Here is a 17,921-nt window from a genome sequence, read left to right as displayed (position 1 = left end):
TGCTATGGAACTCTCGGGGCACCTTACATATAGATGATAATAGAATACCTTCCTTCTGCCAGTCTTTTGAAGGTCCGCTCCTGTTCAGTTTACCCGTATGCTGGGCAGACAGCAGCCATTCTTCCTCGGATGTGACATTTGGTAATTTCCAAGAAGACTTTGGATGACATTTTGTTCCTGACCTCACATTCTATAAATGAACAGCAGTTTATGTGACATATAAATAAGTAATGAGATTCTTTTATCTCTGGTGGAATCTCACATTAAACGCTGAGGTAGAAATGCACTGCCATTGTTCCTGATTGATTTAGCACTATGCAGCTTGGCAGTAAATACATTTTTAAACCATATGCTTTATCTGGGTCTTTTCATCTCAGTGGGTTTTTTGTTTTACTTTGCACACCTTCTCCGCACTGAGAGCTGTAGTGGTTTGTTAAGCTTAAACGTTCTACAATCCTCCAGCTAGACTGGTCGCTGCCTCCGGCGCCAGATCTACTCTTTGGAAGAGTGCAAGTCCGTACATGAAAATATGTAGGGAACACCTGTCTCCTGCACACTGTCCCGGCACTAGGAACCAGCCATTAAGTGCCTCTAGTTGATTGTTCATTATTAATGTGTTGATAAGTTGAATCGTGATGACTATTGGTTCAGGATACTAATAGCTGCCTCCATTCTGTGCATACACAAATAAAATACAATGAGCGCTCCATTCAGTGGGTGATGCTTTGCTCTCGCATGCATTATATAATAGACCTTACCAAATTATCATTTGTTCTAAATGCAATTTTGCCGTGTTCAGTAATATCTATATTGTCCTTCTTCTCTGCAGCTTGTAGTGACGTAGACCGATGGCCACCTCCTGTGCCAGGAAAAACTCTGCACCTGCCAATTATGGGACTTGTAGTAAAGGTACATACATGTTTCTGTCTTTTTTTTTTTTTTATCAATTGTGGACCTTTTTTCACATTTCTACCTGAGAGAGACTATGGGGGGTATTCATGTAGTGCGAGTTTTTTCGGCTAGCGGAAAAACTGCACTACTTCGACCTTGTGTATTCAATTGCCCATTTTTTAATCACTTTTAGCCCATGCCATTTCGCTTTTTTTTTTTGTCAAATCGGCTTTGGCAAAAACGGACCCAAAAAGAAGCAAAAATGCCAGCAAGTCAACATAGTTTTCCCCCGTGCCGGATTTTTTGACCAGTAGAAAAAACGGCACGGGTATTGAATAGGTTGAATGTAAACTCAACCTAAAAACGGGCGAAAAGTGCCATCTACCCCCCTTTAAGAGAATATAATAGAATTAAAGCACAACAGATTGCTCTTTGTTTTGGTAATCTAGAGGAAATACAAGGTTAATTTACTGTCTGTAGCTGTGTAGGAAATGCCTACATCTTGCAGACGGTCTCTTTGTGGTATGTTTACTAAGCTGTGAGGTTTTTTTTAGAAGTGGAGATGTTGCCCATAGCAACCAATCAGATTCTAGCTATTGTCTTCTAGAAGCTGCTAGATAAATGTTATACGGAATCCAATTGGTTACTATTGGCAACAACTCACACCTTCATAAATATACCCCTTTGAGGGGGCATTTCATTGTTCAGATTAACATTCACCCAGAAGTCTAGATTTGGTAAAAAAACAAAACAGAGAATGATTTAGCTCAGAGGTGACCAACCACTCTTAAGAGCCATGCCCTCAGACCGTGACATACATATACCCTTCCAACCGCCCCACATCCCCTGAAATTTTAACACATGCTGTCACTCCTTCATGACTTTCCGAGCACCTGCAGCCGGGACCCAGAAACCAAAGAGTTCAGAGCCGTGTGTGGCGAGAGAGCCCAGGTTGGTCACCTTTGGTGAAGTTGATTTATTGATATTTTTCTCAGGTGCGGATTCCAACGCGACATGACAAGCCAGGGACAATACAACTGGTGGACATGACACCGCAGGTATGGAGTGTCGCGCGTTATTTTCCTCACATTTTGGTTGGCAATATAGTGTATAAATCCTGTAGGCACATTTCTGCACATCTTCCACTGTTCTTTTACTTACTCCCCATACTGGTTATACAAAAACATTTTTTTGTAGTATTCCTTCTAGGCTGTTTCAGCAGGGTGCTGCACCCTGCCTATTTTTGAAATGTGAAAAAGCACCCTGCCCTTTTTCAGTACACCCTGCAGGATCATAAATCGCCCCCTTGTAAACAGAATGCAACAGTCAGAGGGGATCCGGTCTGAAGGTCGACAATGTTTAGGTCGACCACTATAGGTCGACAGTCACTAGGTCGACAGGGTTTCTAGGACGACAGGGTTTCTAGGTCGACAGGGTTTCTAGGTCGATATGTGCTAGGTCGACAGGTCTAAAGGTCGACATGAGTTTTTCACATGTTTTTTCTTTTTTTGAATTTTTTCATACTTAACGATCCACGTGGACTACGATTGGAACGGTAATCTGTGCCGAGCGAAGCGGTAGCGGAGCGAAGGCACCATGCCCAAAGCATGGCGAGCGGACGCGGTGCACTAATTGGGGATCCCGGTCACACTACGAAGAAAACGACACCCAAAAAAAAATTAAACCTCATGTCGACTTTTAGACCTGTCGACCTAGCACATGTCGACCTAGAAACCCTGTCGACCTTCCATCCATGTCGACCTAGTGACTGTCGACCTAAACATTGTCGACCTAGATACTGTTGATTTGATGAACCACACCCAGTCAGAGTGCATGTTACAATGTAGTTGTCTACTCCTTGCCCATCTCTGAAATTGGAAACAATTTCTATCCTTAATGAAATGGATGGCAGAGGAAGCACTGTAAATGGCATCACTGCAGTGGCTGCTGGCATAACACAGCACTCTGATATAGAGGGAAAGAACAGGGTAAGCAGTGAGCATGTACTGCTTACACTATTTTCCTTAGTAGAAGAACAGACTTTTATTTTGTACCTATACTGTATATTTTAACCCTCCGCTTAACTTTTCTGTTTTATAACACATAGGGATTATAACTACTTCAGCAGTGGAGGAGACATTTATTATTATCCTTCTTATTATGTGTATATACTGTAGCCGTTCTTTCAAGAAGACTGGACAAATATAGTATTTTTCTCAGTACAGATGTTGGGTGTTACATGGGTGTCCTATATGTATGTAGGGGAAAATATATGTATAAAAACTATAAACAAAAGCGCTATGCTTTGTGCGCAAAGCGTCACCTCAAAAATGTGCCCTTCAAAATGAAAATGTGCCCTCCTCAATGATCAGCACCCTGCCCTAAAAAAATCCTAGAATGAGCACTATCTTTACATTACCCTTGAAATAAACTTTTCATAGGGGACCAAGTTGTCGCACTGTGAAGTAGTCGCCATATACAGAACTGGCCCTTTCACCCTATCTAGTAGAAGGATCTGTGCATAATTACATAAATCACGTTCTGTTTCTCCGATTTGTTCCAGACAGACGCACAAATCTCTGTGTCATTACCGACAATACATGAAGTTGATCTATTCAGGTAACCGCAACAAAACACAATGTAGACAGTGATTGCAACATACAGATTTATACCGTGCTCCACAGTTTCTTTGTTACTGACAAATAATTCTTGTGGTCATGAATTGTCAGTGTTGAGAGGACACAAATCTTCTAAAGAAAGTACTGTAGCTGGCGTGACTTGAACTGAATCACCTTTGTATTATTCGGGTTTGCCAGGATACACTACTTGTAGCAATATATATTGCACGGTCACAGCCTTTAAGAGGGTTCAGTTTTGAAAACTAGGGTGTTACCCAGAGCAATGAATTAGTTTCTTTAGTTTTATTTTTTTTCTAGTAAGGGTCAGGAATCAGAAACAACACATTCGTTCATGTTGTACTGGGGAATAGATTTTTAGAAAGGTCTCTTATGTAATTACTACCTTATGTAGTTTATTACAGTTGATCTGGGGTTACTGTGATAAAGGAGATGTCCTATTCAGATTAAATTGAAGTAGTATGCTTCTTCTACTTCAACGAACATCATTGTGCAGAGAGAATAACTTTATTGGCTGTATCTGTACTCTAGTTATAGCAGGCACCCTTTCTGCCAGTAACAGGCGAACAGTACTGGTCACTTAGAATACAGTGGTTCCCATCATATTGCTGGTTGATAGACAAAGGGACAGAAGCAGAGTGATAAAGTAGAGAGAGTTAATATACCTACCAATCAGCCCCTGTCATTTGTCATACAGTGCTTGTAACATGGCAGGTTAGGACTTTCGTTGCAGATGCATCCTCCTACATCTAGCCTCAATACGCCATGCAGCGCGGGATGCTTGGCGTGAGTGAGCTGCAAGGTCCCATCCGACTCACTAACGTCAGGCATTTTTGTTTTGCCGGCAATGCGTCTTAGTCTCAACACAGTGCAACTAGGACGCACAATGAGACTGTGCTGATTTGATATTTGACGCTTGTATATTGAGTGTGACTGAGGCTGTATGCGGAGCTGAACAGAACTTGTGTTGGAAAAAAGCTGCTGCTGCTACATCGTAGCACTTTGTATACAGACTCAGAGACTCAGCCCACACTGATATACAAGTGTCATATGTCAAATTACACTGCACAGTCTCATCATGCGTCGTAGTCTCATTGCGTTTGTAAAGATGCATTTTGCAATAAAAAAAAGTCCCGTTGCTAGAAGATTCTCACGCTCCCTAGCGTGCCAAGAGAGGCTGCTTGACGTGACTGCAGCAAAGATGAATGGGGACACATCTGTATGTAACATCTAACGCCTTGTGTGATATGTATTTATTCCGGTAACCATTAAAAGGATTACCATACTTTCCAGGTGCTTCTCCCCAGTCTTCTTCCACATCCAGCTGCTCTGGGAACTCGTCTTATTGGGAGAACCTCTTGTGGTCATGGCTCCGTCACCATCACAGTCTTCAGAGACCGTACTGGCTCTTGTAGGGTAAGTTTCTTCTAAAAGAATCGATTTATAATTCTGGATTTTGGATAGTTCTGGAGCTACGGTATTGAGGCAGTTTATCTGCAACACATGCTTTTGTTGTTGAAGTGTTCCCATTTTATATATATATATATATATATATATATATAATATATTCTTGCACCCCTTGACAAATTCTGCACAGTTAATAAGCTGACATCTTGGTAACGCTCCGTTTCCTAGGCTCCCAGCTGTCATAATCAGTCAGGCATACTAAGCTGCTGTTCACATTATAATGTAGATCTAGCCTGATGTATAAACATAATTATGTGAAGCAGCATGTAAGGATTTTCCTAGATGTAAGTTAACCTCTTCATGTGCTTTAAAGACATTATATTCCTAAATTCTCAGTTTAGGAAGTTCTCTGCTGAGTGCTGATTGGTGGTGCACATGTTATTGCATTTACATTTTTATCATCACTTTGTATTTAAAATGTGCTAATATAATCCATAGGGGGTAAGTCAACCACAGAATTGTTGTTCATGCCACGGCAACAGAAGATAACTTTCCTTTAAAAAGGAACAAAAAACCCTAAATCTATGGCGTTATTATTATCCTTTTATTTATATGGCGCCACAAGGGATCCGCAGCGCCCGTTACACAATACATAATCAAATGAGCAAACAAGAAAACAGCACTTACAGTTCAAGACGATATAGGACAGGTATAGAAAACCAGGGGTTAGGTGCCATCAAAGGGAGTATGGAGTATAAGATAGTGTATGTAAGAAAAGGAAAGGCACATGAGGAAAGAATGCCATTGCTCTTGCGAATTTACAATCTATGCATAATTATACATATGCATTCCCTTAACACAGGACAGTTTAACTCTAATATGCCTGGTTTATGTGTATTCAGAACCATTATACCAGTTTCAACCCGTATCCTTGTTGTCGCTATAATTGCATGTATGTTAGCGTAGGTTGGGTCGTTATGAGGTTTCTCTATGGGTTCTTTATGGGAACGGTAGGGCTAGGCCATCAGCAATGGAGGTCTTTCCAAATTCCTAGCACTGATAGATCCAGTGTAATATAGATGTATCTAACCATGACTGGCACATGTCGGTGTACCCAGCCCTTCTCTTTCCGTGCTGGCAATAGGAAGTGACCAAAGACACTTAATATAACTAAATGAACATAGTTTAATACATGAAATAAGTGAACATAAGGTTCAAAAAAATGACCTCCAACAAATGAAAAAGTCTTTTCTAGCTCATAGGACGTAACATTCATATTTTATAACCAGCTGGAGAACTAGCCAGCTACTTTATCATTTTTGGTATTTTTATGAAGTTTAATCAGATTAAAGTAATACTGGGAAGTTTCATGAATCTTATGATCTTTGTTTTATTGCTGCACTACCACCTATTAAAATGTTTTCCTAAATTGGTCCCTCTCCCCTATGCAGAGCATCGAGGGGGGATGTTAATGTATGCCACTAAAGTATAATTCCAGGTGACAACATATTTGTTACAGAGGTGCCACCTACTGAATCGGTTGAGGCTAGATCCAAGTGGCCTAAGGGACCTTTTCCGTCAGGGGGAGGAGCCATGACACAAGGGGGAGGAGCTAGGCCAGCGGGACAGTTGCTCTACTATCCCCGCCACCAGCTATTACCTTACCTTTAGTAATTAGGTGGCGAGCGAAGCGAGCCACCGAGCCCGAAGCGTGGCGAGCGAAGCGAGCCCGCGAGGGTACTTTCGGGTACCCTGTTCGGCCGTAGCTCCTCTCCCTGGTGACGTGTCTCCTCTTCTAGGTACGTCACAAGGTCCCTTCTCCCACTCCGATATAGAACCAACCCTACTGAGTCACTTAGTAGCCGTGAAGAAAATTACTTAGTGTAAATGTGCCTTTTTTTTCTTTTCTTATTTAATTAAGCAGTATCCCAGTGTCCCTTCCTCCTGCCCCTCATAATTTCCATTGACTACTGCAATCCTGGGCTCTAACCCTCCTGTCTCTGATACCTTCCCCGTACTCTTAACTCTCGCTATAAATATATATATTTTGCAGTGCATCGGTGTTGGTTCTTGTTGGAGCTACACCCCATATCGTTATTTTGTTTTGTGCGCTCATGTTTTAGTTTTTTGTAAACATTGAGAAATGAACATGCAGTTAAGTCACACAGGTTTATTGTTTTATATAGCATTACAGTTAAAAATGAAATGCAAATGTATATCTGCTTGTTTCAGCTGAACTGTTGAAACATGTTTTGTCTCACAAAGAATATAGAGATTTTCATCAATTAATGTTCCTGGTCATTATTTCACACACACTATTGAATTTATGCAGCAACACCTTGCAATGGGGCCGATTCAGACCTGATCGCTAAGCTGCGTTTTCTCACAGCCTGCGATCAGATCTGAACTGCGCATGCACCGCAATTTGCAGGTGCGGTGGACCGCAGCAGCGGTGATCGCCGGTCAGTGACGGGATGGTGCAAAACTTCCGAACGCACAGGCGATCGCAAGGAGGTTGACAGGAAGAGGGCGTTTGTGGGTGGCAGCTGAAAGTTCTCAAGGAGTGTCTGGAAAAACATAGGTGTGTCCAAGCGTTGGAAGGGCTGAGTAAGTCCTGGGCTGCACAGAGACTGCACAAAATCAGTTTGTGCAGCTCTGCGACACATGCGATCGCACACTTGCACAGCTAAAATACACTTCCCCTGTCGGCGGCGACTATCCAGTCACAGGGCTGCAAAAATCACTGCCCAGCGATCAGGTCTGAATTACCCCCAATGTTCACTAACGGATAGTAACTTAGTGATACCCCTTTCACACTGCTATGCTGGGTTGCACCCAGGATTCTGTACATGGGTCCATCCCAGGTGCGACCCAGCTGAGACCCCTTTCAGACTGGCGGACTCACCCGGCTTATTGCCGGGTTGGTGACATCACTGCTGGCGCTTGGAGATGCCGGCTCTTCCTATGGTGTGACCCGGGTGCCGGGTTGCATCAACTCGGCTTACACGTTCACAGTGCACCATGAGCCGGGGTCATCCCTGCTCGATACCCTGGTTGAAATGCCGGGTCTCTCAACCTGGGTTATTTCCCCTGAGTGTATACATACACAAAGAGAGGCGCCAATCGGTGACTCGCTGTGTGATTCCCGGCACTAGTCAGAGTTGTTAGTTTATCTGAACCAAATACCAGCTGCAAGTGAGTGAAGCTTGCCAGACTTTACAAAATGGAAATACAAATAGATACATATTATCACTGCCAGGCCCGGCGCTACCCGCTCAGCGAAGGGATCCAGTGCAGGGAGTCGTTGGGACGGGGAGGCGCCGTCCCTGCTCTGCATCCCTTCCCTGCTGCTGCGCCGTCCCGTCCCCCCTTGCTGTTGTGCCTGTCACTGTATGACAGGTAGCAGCAGCGGCAGCATGAACCCCCCCCCCCCCCCACCCTCCCAATCACCTGTGACAGTGGCTGTGTAGGATCAAAGGAGAAGGCAGAGCTACATGGGATGGAAGGGCGGAGTTAAATGGTCCAGAAGGGGGTGGAGCTAAACGGACCAGGCTGCTGTAGAGAGAGGGACAGCCAGACTTATGTAAGTGGAGGGTGAGAGAGAAATGTGTGTGTTTGTGTGTGTGTGTGTGTGTGTGTATGTATGTGTGTGTGTGTGTATGTATATATATATATATATATATATATATGTGTGTGAGGTATGTCTGTGTGCGCACGCATTTTGGACGCTACTAAAGGGGGGCCATTACATGTAAGGACGCTGCTACTACTACGGGGGGGGGGGGGGGGGGCATTACGTATAGCGACGCTACTACTGGGGGGGGCCATTACATGTAAGTACGCTATTACTACTGTGGGTCATTACGTATAAGGACGCTACTACTGGGGGAGGGGGCATTACGTATAAGGACGCTACTACTGTGGGGAATTACGTATAAGGACGCTACTACTACTGGGGGGGCATTACGTATAAGGACGCTACTACTGGGGGGGCCATTACATGTAAGGACGCTACTACTATTGGGGGGGCCATTACATGTAAGGACGCTACTACTGCTGGGGGGGGGGCATTACGTATAAGGACGCTACTACTGCTGGGGGGGCATTACGTATAAGGACGCTACTACTGCTGGGGGGGCCATTACATGTAAGTTTGCTACTACCGCTGGGGGGGCATTACGTATAACGATGCTACTACTACTGGGAGGGGGCATTACGTATAAGGACGCTACTATTACGTATAAGGACGCTACTACTGGGGCAGGGGGCATTACGTATAAGGACACTACTACTGTGGGTCATTACGTATAAGGACGCTACTACTGGGGGAGGGGGCATTACGTATAAGGACACTACTGTGGGGAATTACGTATAAGGACGCTACTACTACTGGGGGGGCATTACGTATAAGGACGCTACTACTGGGGGGGGGGCATTACATGTAAGGACGCTACTACTATTGGGGGGGCCATTACATGTAAGTACGCTTCTACTGCTGGGGGGGGGGCATTACGTATAAGGACGCTACTGCTGCTTGGGGGGGGGGGCATTACGTATAAGGACGCTACTACTGCTGGGGGGGGGCATTACATGTAAGTATGCTACTACCGCTGGGGGGGCATTACGTATAACGATGCTACTACTACTGGGAGGGGGCATTACGTATAAGGACGCTACTACTGGGGCAGGGGGCATTACGTATAAGGACACTACTACTGTGGGGAATTACGTATAAGGACGCTACTACTGGGGGGGGCATTACGTATAAGGACGCTACTACTACTGGGGGGGGGGGCATTACGTATAAGGACGCTACTACTACTGGGGGGGGCATTACGTATAAGGACGCTACTACTACTGGGGGGGCATTACGTATAAGGACGGGCTACTACTGGGGGGGCCATTACATGTAAGGACGCTACTACTATTGGGGGGGCCATTACATGTAAGTACGCTACTACTGCTGGGGGGGGGGGGCATTACGTATAAGGACGCTACTACTGCTGGGGGGGCATTACGTATAAGGACGCTACTACTGCTGTGGGGGGCCATTACATGTAAGTATGCTACTACCGCTGGGGGGGCATTACGTATAACGATGCTACTACTACTGGGAGGGGGCATTACGTATAAGGACGCTACTATTACTGGGGGGGGGCATTACGTATAAGGACACTACTGCTACTTGGGGGCATTACGTATAAGGACGCTACTATTACTGGGGGGGCATTACGTATAAGGACGCTACTATTCCTGGGGGGGCATTACGTATAAGGACGCTACTATACTAGGGGGGAATTACTTATAAGGACGCTTCTGCTACTGGGGGTGCACTACGTATAAGGACGCTACTACTGGTGGGCATTACGTATAAGGATGCTACTACTACTGGCGGGGCATTACGTATAAGGACGCTACTATTACTGGGGTGGCATTACGTATAAGATGAATAAGATTGTGCTACTGTGTGGTGTAATTTTAATGGGGGTACTATTGTGTGGTCATGCCCCTTACTTGTGAGACCACCCCATTTTCCCGGCGCGCGCTGACCTTTTGTTGAATATGGAGGGCGCAAATTTATAGTTTGCAGGGGGGCGCTGAACACCCTAGCACCAGCCCTGATCACTGCGCTAGGGTTTGTTTTAAATAGCATCAAATTGCAACAAATTAAACTTCTAATATATGTGTGCTGTTGATTAGCCAAACTTAATCACACAGAGGCTAGATTTTGTATTTTATATCGGTATGCAAAGTAAATACACATTTACAACAGAGAGTACATATTTATGATCTCTAGAAAAAACACACTATAAAAATTCCAATAATTGGTAAAAAAAGCGCTTGAGATAAATTTAAGTTTACGGCAGCATAAATATATCAGGTATCCATCTCAAACAAGGTCTCTCTGAGCGTTCATATATAAAACACTGGCATCCCAGTAAGGTTAAAATAGTTTCCGTCTGAGTTAGATAATGCCCTGACGGCATGTTAATAGTAATATATAGATAAAAGGGTCCGATAGTTACCACTGTTTTGGTCCTGGTGTACATATAAACGGGGTTCCTTGTAGTACACAGACAGCTGTTTGGCTACAATATCATGGTGCTTTCACCGTACAATGGTGGTCATTCCGAGTTGATTGCAGCCAGCAACTTTTAGCTGCTGCTGCGATCAATAGTCCACGCCTATAGGGGAGTGTATTTTAGCTTAGCAGGACTGCGATCGCTTGTGCAGCCCTGCTAAGCTAAAAAAATTTCAACCAGAACAAGACCAACCCCATACCTACTTACCCTATGCGATGGATCCAGCGATGATGGGCTCGGCTTTGACGTCACTACTCCGCCCTCCGTTCTGCTGGACACGCCTGCGTTATACTCACCACTCCCCGAAAACGGCTCCAAACGCTCCGGATCTGCCCAGCCACGCTTCCTTCCTGTCAATCTTCTTAGCGGTCGGCTCTGCGACCGCTTCCTTTGTAAGTTGCGACGTAACCCAGCGACCCCTGTTGCCGGGCAACGTCGCGCACTGCGCCTGCCGCACATGCACATTCCGCACCCGTTTGCACCGCAGCGATAAACCGTTGTGTGCAAATGGGTCGGAATGACCCCCAGTATCCCAAGTTGCTGCGCGTTCACGTGCAATTACCCGGATATTGATGACCGTGTGAAAGGGGTATATCTAATTACGTTTGCTTACATTTTCTGCGGTGCACTAAAAGTGACAGCTAAAATCTGGTTTCTGTTTTCAGAAATCACTGTTTCTAATATTTCCATCTTTTATGTGTACAGATGTATTTCTCCATTAAAATACTGCAGTGATTTCAGACCGTACTTCACGATCCACGATGCTGAATTCAAGGAGTATACAACCCGCACACAGGCACCGTATGTATACATATTCTGTTTTAAACTGTGCATTGTGTGTCTTGTCCAATTGGATATATATAGGCTTGCCATAATGTCCTTTTAAAGCGGGATACCTATGATTTAAACAGGTTCTGTGGCTGGCTAAATTCTAAGGCCTGCATTTCACTTGTTTTTTATCCGCCACAGGAGCTGAGTAAATCATAGGAGTCCCGGATTAAAGGTAGATATATACATAGGTGTTATGGTCTGCACAGGCTGTTTAGAAGCCATACTACTCATTGCATATGCTAAAGATGGTCCTGTACTTCTTTATGTGGTGATCTCTCAAAGTCCGTGCTCATATTACTAATTCTGTCCATAAATATAATATCACTTTGTACTTGATGCATGTTTTGAGCTCTTTGCATTGACGTGTTGGAAGTACAGATGTCACCAACCAGGACTTGCCACATTTTATAATGTTATTGTTATCAGGTTTGCTGTGGAAGTAATGAAAACTACAACAGCACTCGTATAAATAAGTGTGTTAATGTCTGTATGTGTAGGCTTACCAAACTGGGGCACTAATGAATTACACAGGTTCTGTGGCTGGCTGACTGCAAGCCTGTAGTTCACCTGGTTTAGATTAGCCGCAGAGCCTATGTCATTCATGAACATTCCGTTTAAAGAGATACACGCACGCACACAAGCAGACTTTTGCAGGATTGGAGCAGCAGCAACAGGTCTGATGGAATCCAGTCCGGGTTTTAGCTGAGTCTGTGGTAAGCCACAGCTGGGATAATCACTTCACCTTGTCCACGGTCTTTAAAAGTGTGTTTTGTTCAGTAGGTCGTGGCTCCTCATGAGTGTCCCAGTTTAAAGAGATAGCATGGTAAGCCTGGTATATCATGTATGGGACAGTGTGTGACCTGAAGTTTAAACCTAGGCAAAAACCTAATCCTGGTCAAACTACACCACCATGCCAGATTTGGTGGAGCTAGGCACAAACCTCTATCCGTGCATAAAGGACAAACCTGCATACTTTCTTCTTATATTGATGTTTAAAAATCCTGATTCCTCGATCCCGTCCAACAGTGGTCAATCGGCCAATTTTAACCTGCTTAATTTCTCCGATTCCCCAACGGATTGGCAATCATCAGATCTGGTTGGCAGATCGGCGGTTTCCGGCAGGGTCGGGGAACTGGCGCATAGATGTATGGGGGCCTTTAGTAACATGCAGTACAGCAGATGCACAGTAGCCAGCTGATCAGGCTGGTGTGTATTCTGTAGCGTATATATTCTTGATATACAAAGACCAAAATAGGCTCCCTAGAATACTATCATTAGTAGCCCTGTACTAGACTGAGAGTGTGGACACAATTGATACGTTTCTCTGTGGATTAAGCTTTGGTACCAATAACATAACCTACCAGGTAGCCACCTGATGTTCCACAAGCTCTAGCTACAACATAGCGCCTATTTCATTGCGGTATCGTAAATTTCTCTAACGTCCTAGTGGATGCTGGGGACTCCGTAAGGACCATGGGGAATAGACGGGCTCCGCAGGAGACAGGGCACTCTAAGAAAGAATTAGGACTACTAATGTGCACTGGCTCCTCCCTCTATGTCCCTCCTCCAGACCTCAGTTAGAATCTGTGCCCGGTCAGAGCTGGGTGCACTTTAGTGAGCTCTCCTGAGCTTGCTAATAAGAAAGTATTTTATTAGGATTTTTTATTTTCAGAGAGATCTGCTGGCAACAGACTCTCTGCTACGTGGGACTGAGGGGAGAGAAGCAAACCTACTAACTGCGGATAGGTTGCGCTTCTTAGGCTACTGGACACCATTAGCTCCAGAGGGATCGAACACAGGAACTTAACCTTGGTCGTCCGTTCCCGGAGCTGCGCCGCCGTCCCCCTCGCAGAGCCAGAAGACAGAAGCCGGCGAATGAAGCAAGAAGACATCAAAATTGGCGTCAGAAGACTCCTGTCTTCATATGAGGTAGCGCACAGCACTGCAGCTGTGCGCCATTGCTCCCACACTAACCCACACACTCCGGTCACTGTAGGGTGCAGGGCGCAGGGGGGGGCGCCCTGGGCAGCAATTGAGTACCTCCTGGCAAAATAGAGCATATATACAGCTGGGCACTGTATATATGCATGAGCCCCCGCCATTATTTTACACAAAATCGCGGGCCAGAAGCCCGCCGCTGAGGGGGCGGGGCTTCTTCCTCAGCACTCACCAGCGCCATTTTCTCTCCACAGTTCCGCTGAGAGGAAGCTCCCCAGGCTCTCCCCTGCAGAAGCACGATGAAAGAGGGTGAAAAGAGAGTGGGGGCACATAAATTTGGTGTAAAAACAATATATACAGCAGCTACTGGGTTAACACCACGTTACTGTGTGATTCCTGGGTCATATAGCGCTGGGGTGTGTGCTGGCATACTCTCTCTCTGTCTCTCCAAAGGGCCTTGTGGGGGAACGTTCTTCAAATAGAGCATCCCCTGTGTGTGTGGTGTGTCGGTACGTGTGTGTCGACATGTCTGAGGTAAAAGGCTCCCCTAAGGAGGAGATAGAGCAAATATGTGTGTGAGGGTGTCCCCGTCGACAACGCCGACACCTGTTGGATATGTGTAATTAAGTGCTGAGGTGAATTTATTGCACAAAAGATTAGAGAACAGACAGGAAATCTACCCATGTCTGTCCCTCTGTCGCAGAGACCTTCAGTGTCTCTCAATGCTCACTATCCAAAATAATAAACACTGATGTCGACACGGAGATTGACTCCAGTGTCGACTACGATAATGCAAAGTTACAGCCAAAATGGCAGAAAAGTATTCAATATATGATTATTGTAATAAAAGATGATTTGCATATCACTGATGACTCATCTGTCCCTGACACAAGGGTACACATGTTTAAGGGGAAGAAAGCTGAGGTAAATTTCCCTCCTCTCATGAGGAAAAAGAGCGGGAATCTCCAGACAAGAGACTGCAGTTTCCCACAAAGAATTCTCAGGCAGTATCTCCCCGGCCTCTACAAAAATCCACCGCATGTCGCTGGGGCTCCACAGGCGGAGCTAGGCCCGGTGGGGGCACGCCTGCGTAAGTTCAGCCACAAGTGGGTTCACTCCCTGTTAGGTCCCTGGGCAATATAGATATTGTGTCTCAGGGATGCAAGCTGGACTTTGAGAAGATGCCCCCTCACCGACGGCCCTGCCGGCTTCCCCCCACGAGAGGGAAACAGTGTTAACTGCAATTCACAAATTGTATCTTCAGCAGGTGGTGGTCAAGGTTCCCCTCCTTCAACAGGGAAAGGGTTATATTATTCGACCATGTTTGTAGTACCGAAACCGGACGGTTCGGTCAGACCCATATTGAATTTAAAATTCCTGAACATATACCTGAAAAGGTTCAACTTCAAGATGGAATCGCTCAGAGCGGTCATCGCAAGCCTGGAAGGGGGGGATTATATAGTGTCTCGGGACATAAAGGATGCATACCTTCATGTCCCCATTTATCCACCTCATCAGGCGTACCTCAGATAATGTGGTACAGGATTGTCATTACCCATTCCAGACGTTGCCGTTTGGTCTGTCCACGGTACCGAGAATATTTACCAAGGTAATGGCAGAAATGATGATGCTTCTGCGAAAGCAAGGAGTTACAATTATCCCGTACTTGGACGATCTCCTCATAAAGGCGAGGTCCAGAGAGCAGTTGCTGATCATCGTAGCACACTCTCGGGAGGTGTTGCAACAGCACGGCTGGGTTCTGAATATTCCAAAGTCGCAGCTGATTCCTACGACGCGTCTGCCCTTTTTGGGCATGATTCTGGACACAGACCAGAAGAAGGTTTTTCTCCCGGCAGAGAAGGCTCAGAAGCTCGTGACTCTGGTCAGAGGCCTCTTAAAACCAAAACAGGTGTCGGTGCATCAATGCAAGCGAGTCCTGGGAAAGATGGTGGCGTCATACGTAGCCATTCCCTTCGGCAGGTTCCATGCGAGGACCTGTCAGTGGGATCTGTTGGACAGGTGGTCCGGATCGCATCTTCAGATGCAGCGGCTGATCACCCTATCCCCCAGGGCCAGGGTGTCTCTTCTGTGGTGGCTGCAGAGTGCTCACCTTATCGAGGGTCGCAGGTTCGGCATTCAGGACTGGGTCCTGGTGACCACGGATGCAAGCCTCCGAGGGTGGGGGGCAGTCACACAGGGAAGAAATTTCCAGGGTCTGTGGTCAAGTCAGGAGGCTTGTCTGCACATCAATATCCTGGAACTAAGGGCCATATACAACGCCCTAAGTCAAGCAGAGCCTCTGCTTCGCTACCAACCGGTGCTGATTCAGGCAGACAACATCACCGCAGTGGCTCATGTAAACCGCCAAGGCGGCACAAGGAGCAGGGTGGCGATGGCGGAAGCCACCGGAATTCTTCGCGGGGCGGAGAATCACGTAAAAGCACTGTTAGCAGTGTTCATTCCGGGAGTGGACAACTGGGAAGCAGACTTCCTCAGCAGGCACAACCTCCACCCGGGAGAGTGGGGACTTCATCAAGAAGTCTTCACACAGATTACAAGTCGTTGGGAACTGCCACAGGTGGACATGATGGCATCCCGCCTCAACAAAAAGCTACAAATGTATTGCGCCAGGTCAAGAGACCCTCAGGCGATAGCTGTGGACGCACTAGTGACACCGTGGGTGTTCCAGTCGGTTTATGTATTTCCTCCTCTTCCTCTCATACCCAAGGTGCTGAGAATCGTAAGAAAAGAGGAGTGAGAACAATGCTCATTGTTCCGGTTTGGCCAAGAATGACTTGGTATCGGGAATTGCAAGAAATGCTCACAGAGGACCCATGGCCTCTTCCTCTCAGACAGGATCTGTTGCTACAGGGGCCCTGTCTGTTCCTAGACTTACCGCGGCTGCGTTTGACGGCATGGCGGTTGAACGCCGGATCCTAGCAGAAAAAGGCATTCCGGATGAGGTTATTCCTACGCTAATAAAGGCTAGGAAGGACGTGACGGCTAAGCATTATCACCGTATATGGCGAAAATATGTTGCTTGGTGTGAGGCCAGGAATGCCCCTACGGAGGAATTCCAGCTGGGCCGTTTCCTTCACTTCCTACAGTCGGGAGTGACTTTCGGCTTAAAATTGGGGTCCATTGAGGTCCAGATTTCAGCCCTATCCATTTTCTTTCAAAAGGAACTGGCTTCTCTTCCTGAAGTTCAGACGTTTGTAAAGGGAGTGCTGCATATTCAGCCCCTTTTGTGCCACCAGTGGTACCTTGGGATCTTAACGTGGTGTTGAGTTTCCTGAAATCACACTGGTTTGAGCCACTTAAAACTGTGGAGTTAAAATATCTCACGTGGAAGGTGGTCATGCTGTTGGCCTTAGCTTTGGCTAGCCGTGTGTCAGAATTGGCGGCTTTGTCACATAAAAGCCCCTATCTGGTTTTCCATATGGACAGGGCAGAATTACGGACTCGTCCGCAATTTCTGCCAAAAGTGGTGTCATCTTTTCATTTGAACAAACCTATTGTGGTGCCTGCGGCTACTCGTGACTTGGAGGATGCCAAGTTACTAGAGGTAGTCAGGGCTTTGAAGGTTTATGTAGCCAGAACGGCTTGAGTCAGGAAAACTGAGTCGTTGTTTATCCTGTATGCATCCAACAAGCTGGGTGCTCCTGCTTCAAAGCAAACTATTGCTCACTGGATCTGTAACACGATTCAGCAGGCTCATTTTGCGGCTGGATTGCCGCCTCCAAAATCAGTAAAAGCCCATTCCACAAGGAAGGTGGGCTCTTCTTGGGCGGCTGCCCGAGGGGTCTCGGCATTACAGCTTTGCCGAGCAGCTACTTGGTCAGGTTCAAACACTTTTGCAAAATTCTACAAGTTTGATACCCTGGCTGAGGAGGACCTTGTGTTTGCTCATTCGGTGCTGCAGAGTCATCCGCACTCTCCCGCCCGTTTGGGAGCTTTGGTATAACCCCCATGGTCCTTACGGAGTCCCCAGCATCCACTAGGACGTTAGAGAAAATAAGATTTTACTTACCGGTAAATCTGTTTCTCGTAGTCCGTAGTGGATGCTGGGCGCCCGTCCCAAGTGCAGACTTCTTTTGCAATGCTTGTATATAGTTATTGCTTACATAAGGGTTAT

The 17,921-nt window shown here is 46.1% G+C and overlaps 1 protein-coding gene across 2 annotated transcripts in view; it reads left to right on the top strand.

Annotated features, from left to right (window-relative positions):
• Positions 1-17,921, top strand: part of DENND6A (DENN domain containing 6A) — a 138,760-nt gene that overhangs the window by 33,672 nt on the left and 87,167 nt on the right. For both annotated transcript variants that reach the window (XR_010186961.1, XM_063940861.1), the window contains exons 7-11: positions 830-909; positions 1,887-1,949; positions 3,455-3,510; positions 4,821-4,943; positions 11,723-11,818. Coding sequence is in view for 1 of the 2 variants with exons in the window: in XM_063940861.1 (XP_063796931.1) it covers positions 830-909; positions 1,887-1,949; positions 3,455-3,510; positions 4,821-4,943; positions 11,723-11,818 (418 nt within the window). In the remaining variant the exon portion in view is untranslated. The remainder of the gene's footprint in view (positions 1-829; positions 910-1,886; positions 1,950-3,454; positions 3,511-4,820; positions 4,944-11,722; positions 11,819-17,921) is intronic.

This window comes from Pseudophryne corroboree, chromosome 9 (genome assembly GCF_028390025.1).
Source record: "Pseudophryne corroboree isolate aPseCor3 chromosome 9, aPseCor3.hap2, whole genome shotgun sequence".
Lineage (NCBI taxonomy): Eukaryota > Metazoa > Chordata > Amphibia > Anura > Myobatrachidae > Pseudophryne > Pseudophryne corroboree.
Note: the sequence above shows the minus strand (reverse complement) of the source record. Positions and strands in the feature narration are given on the sequence as shown.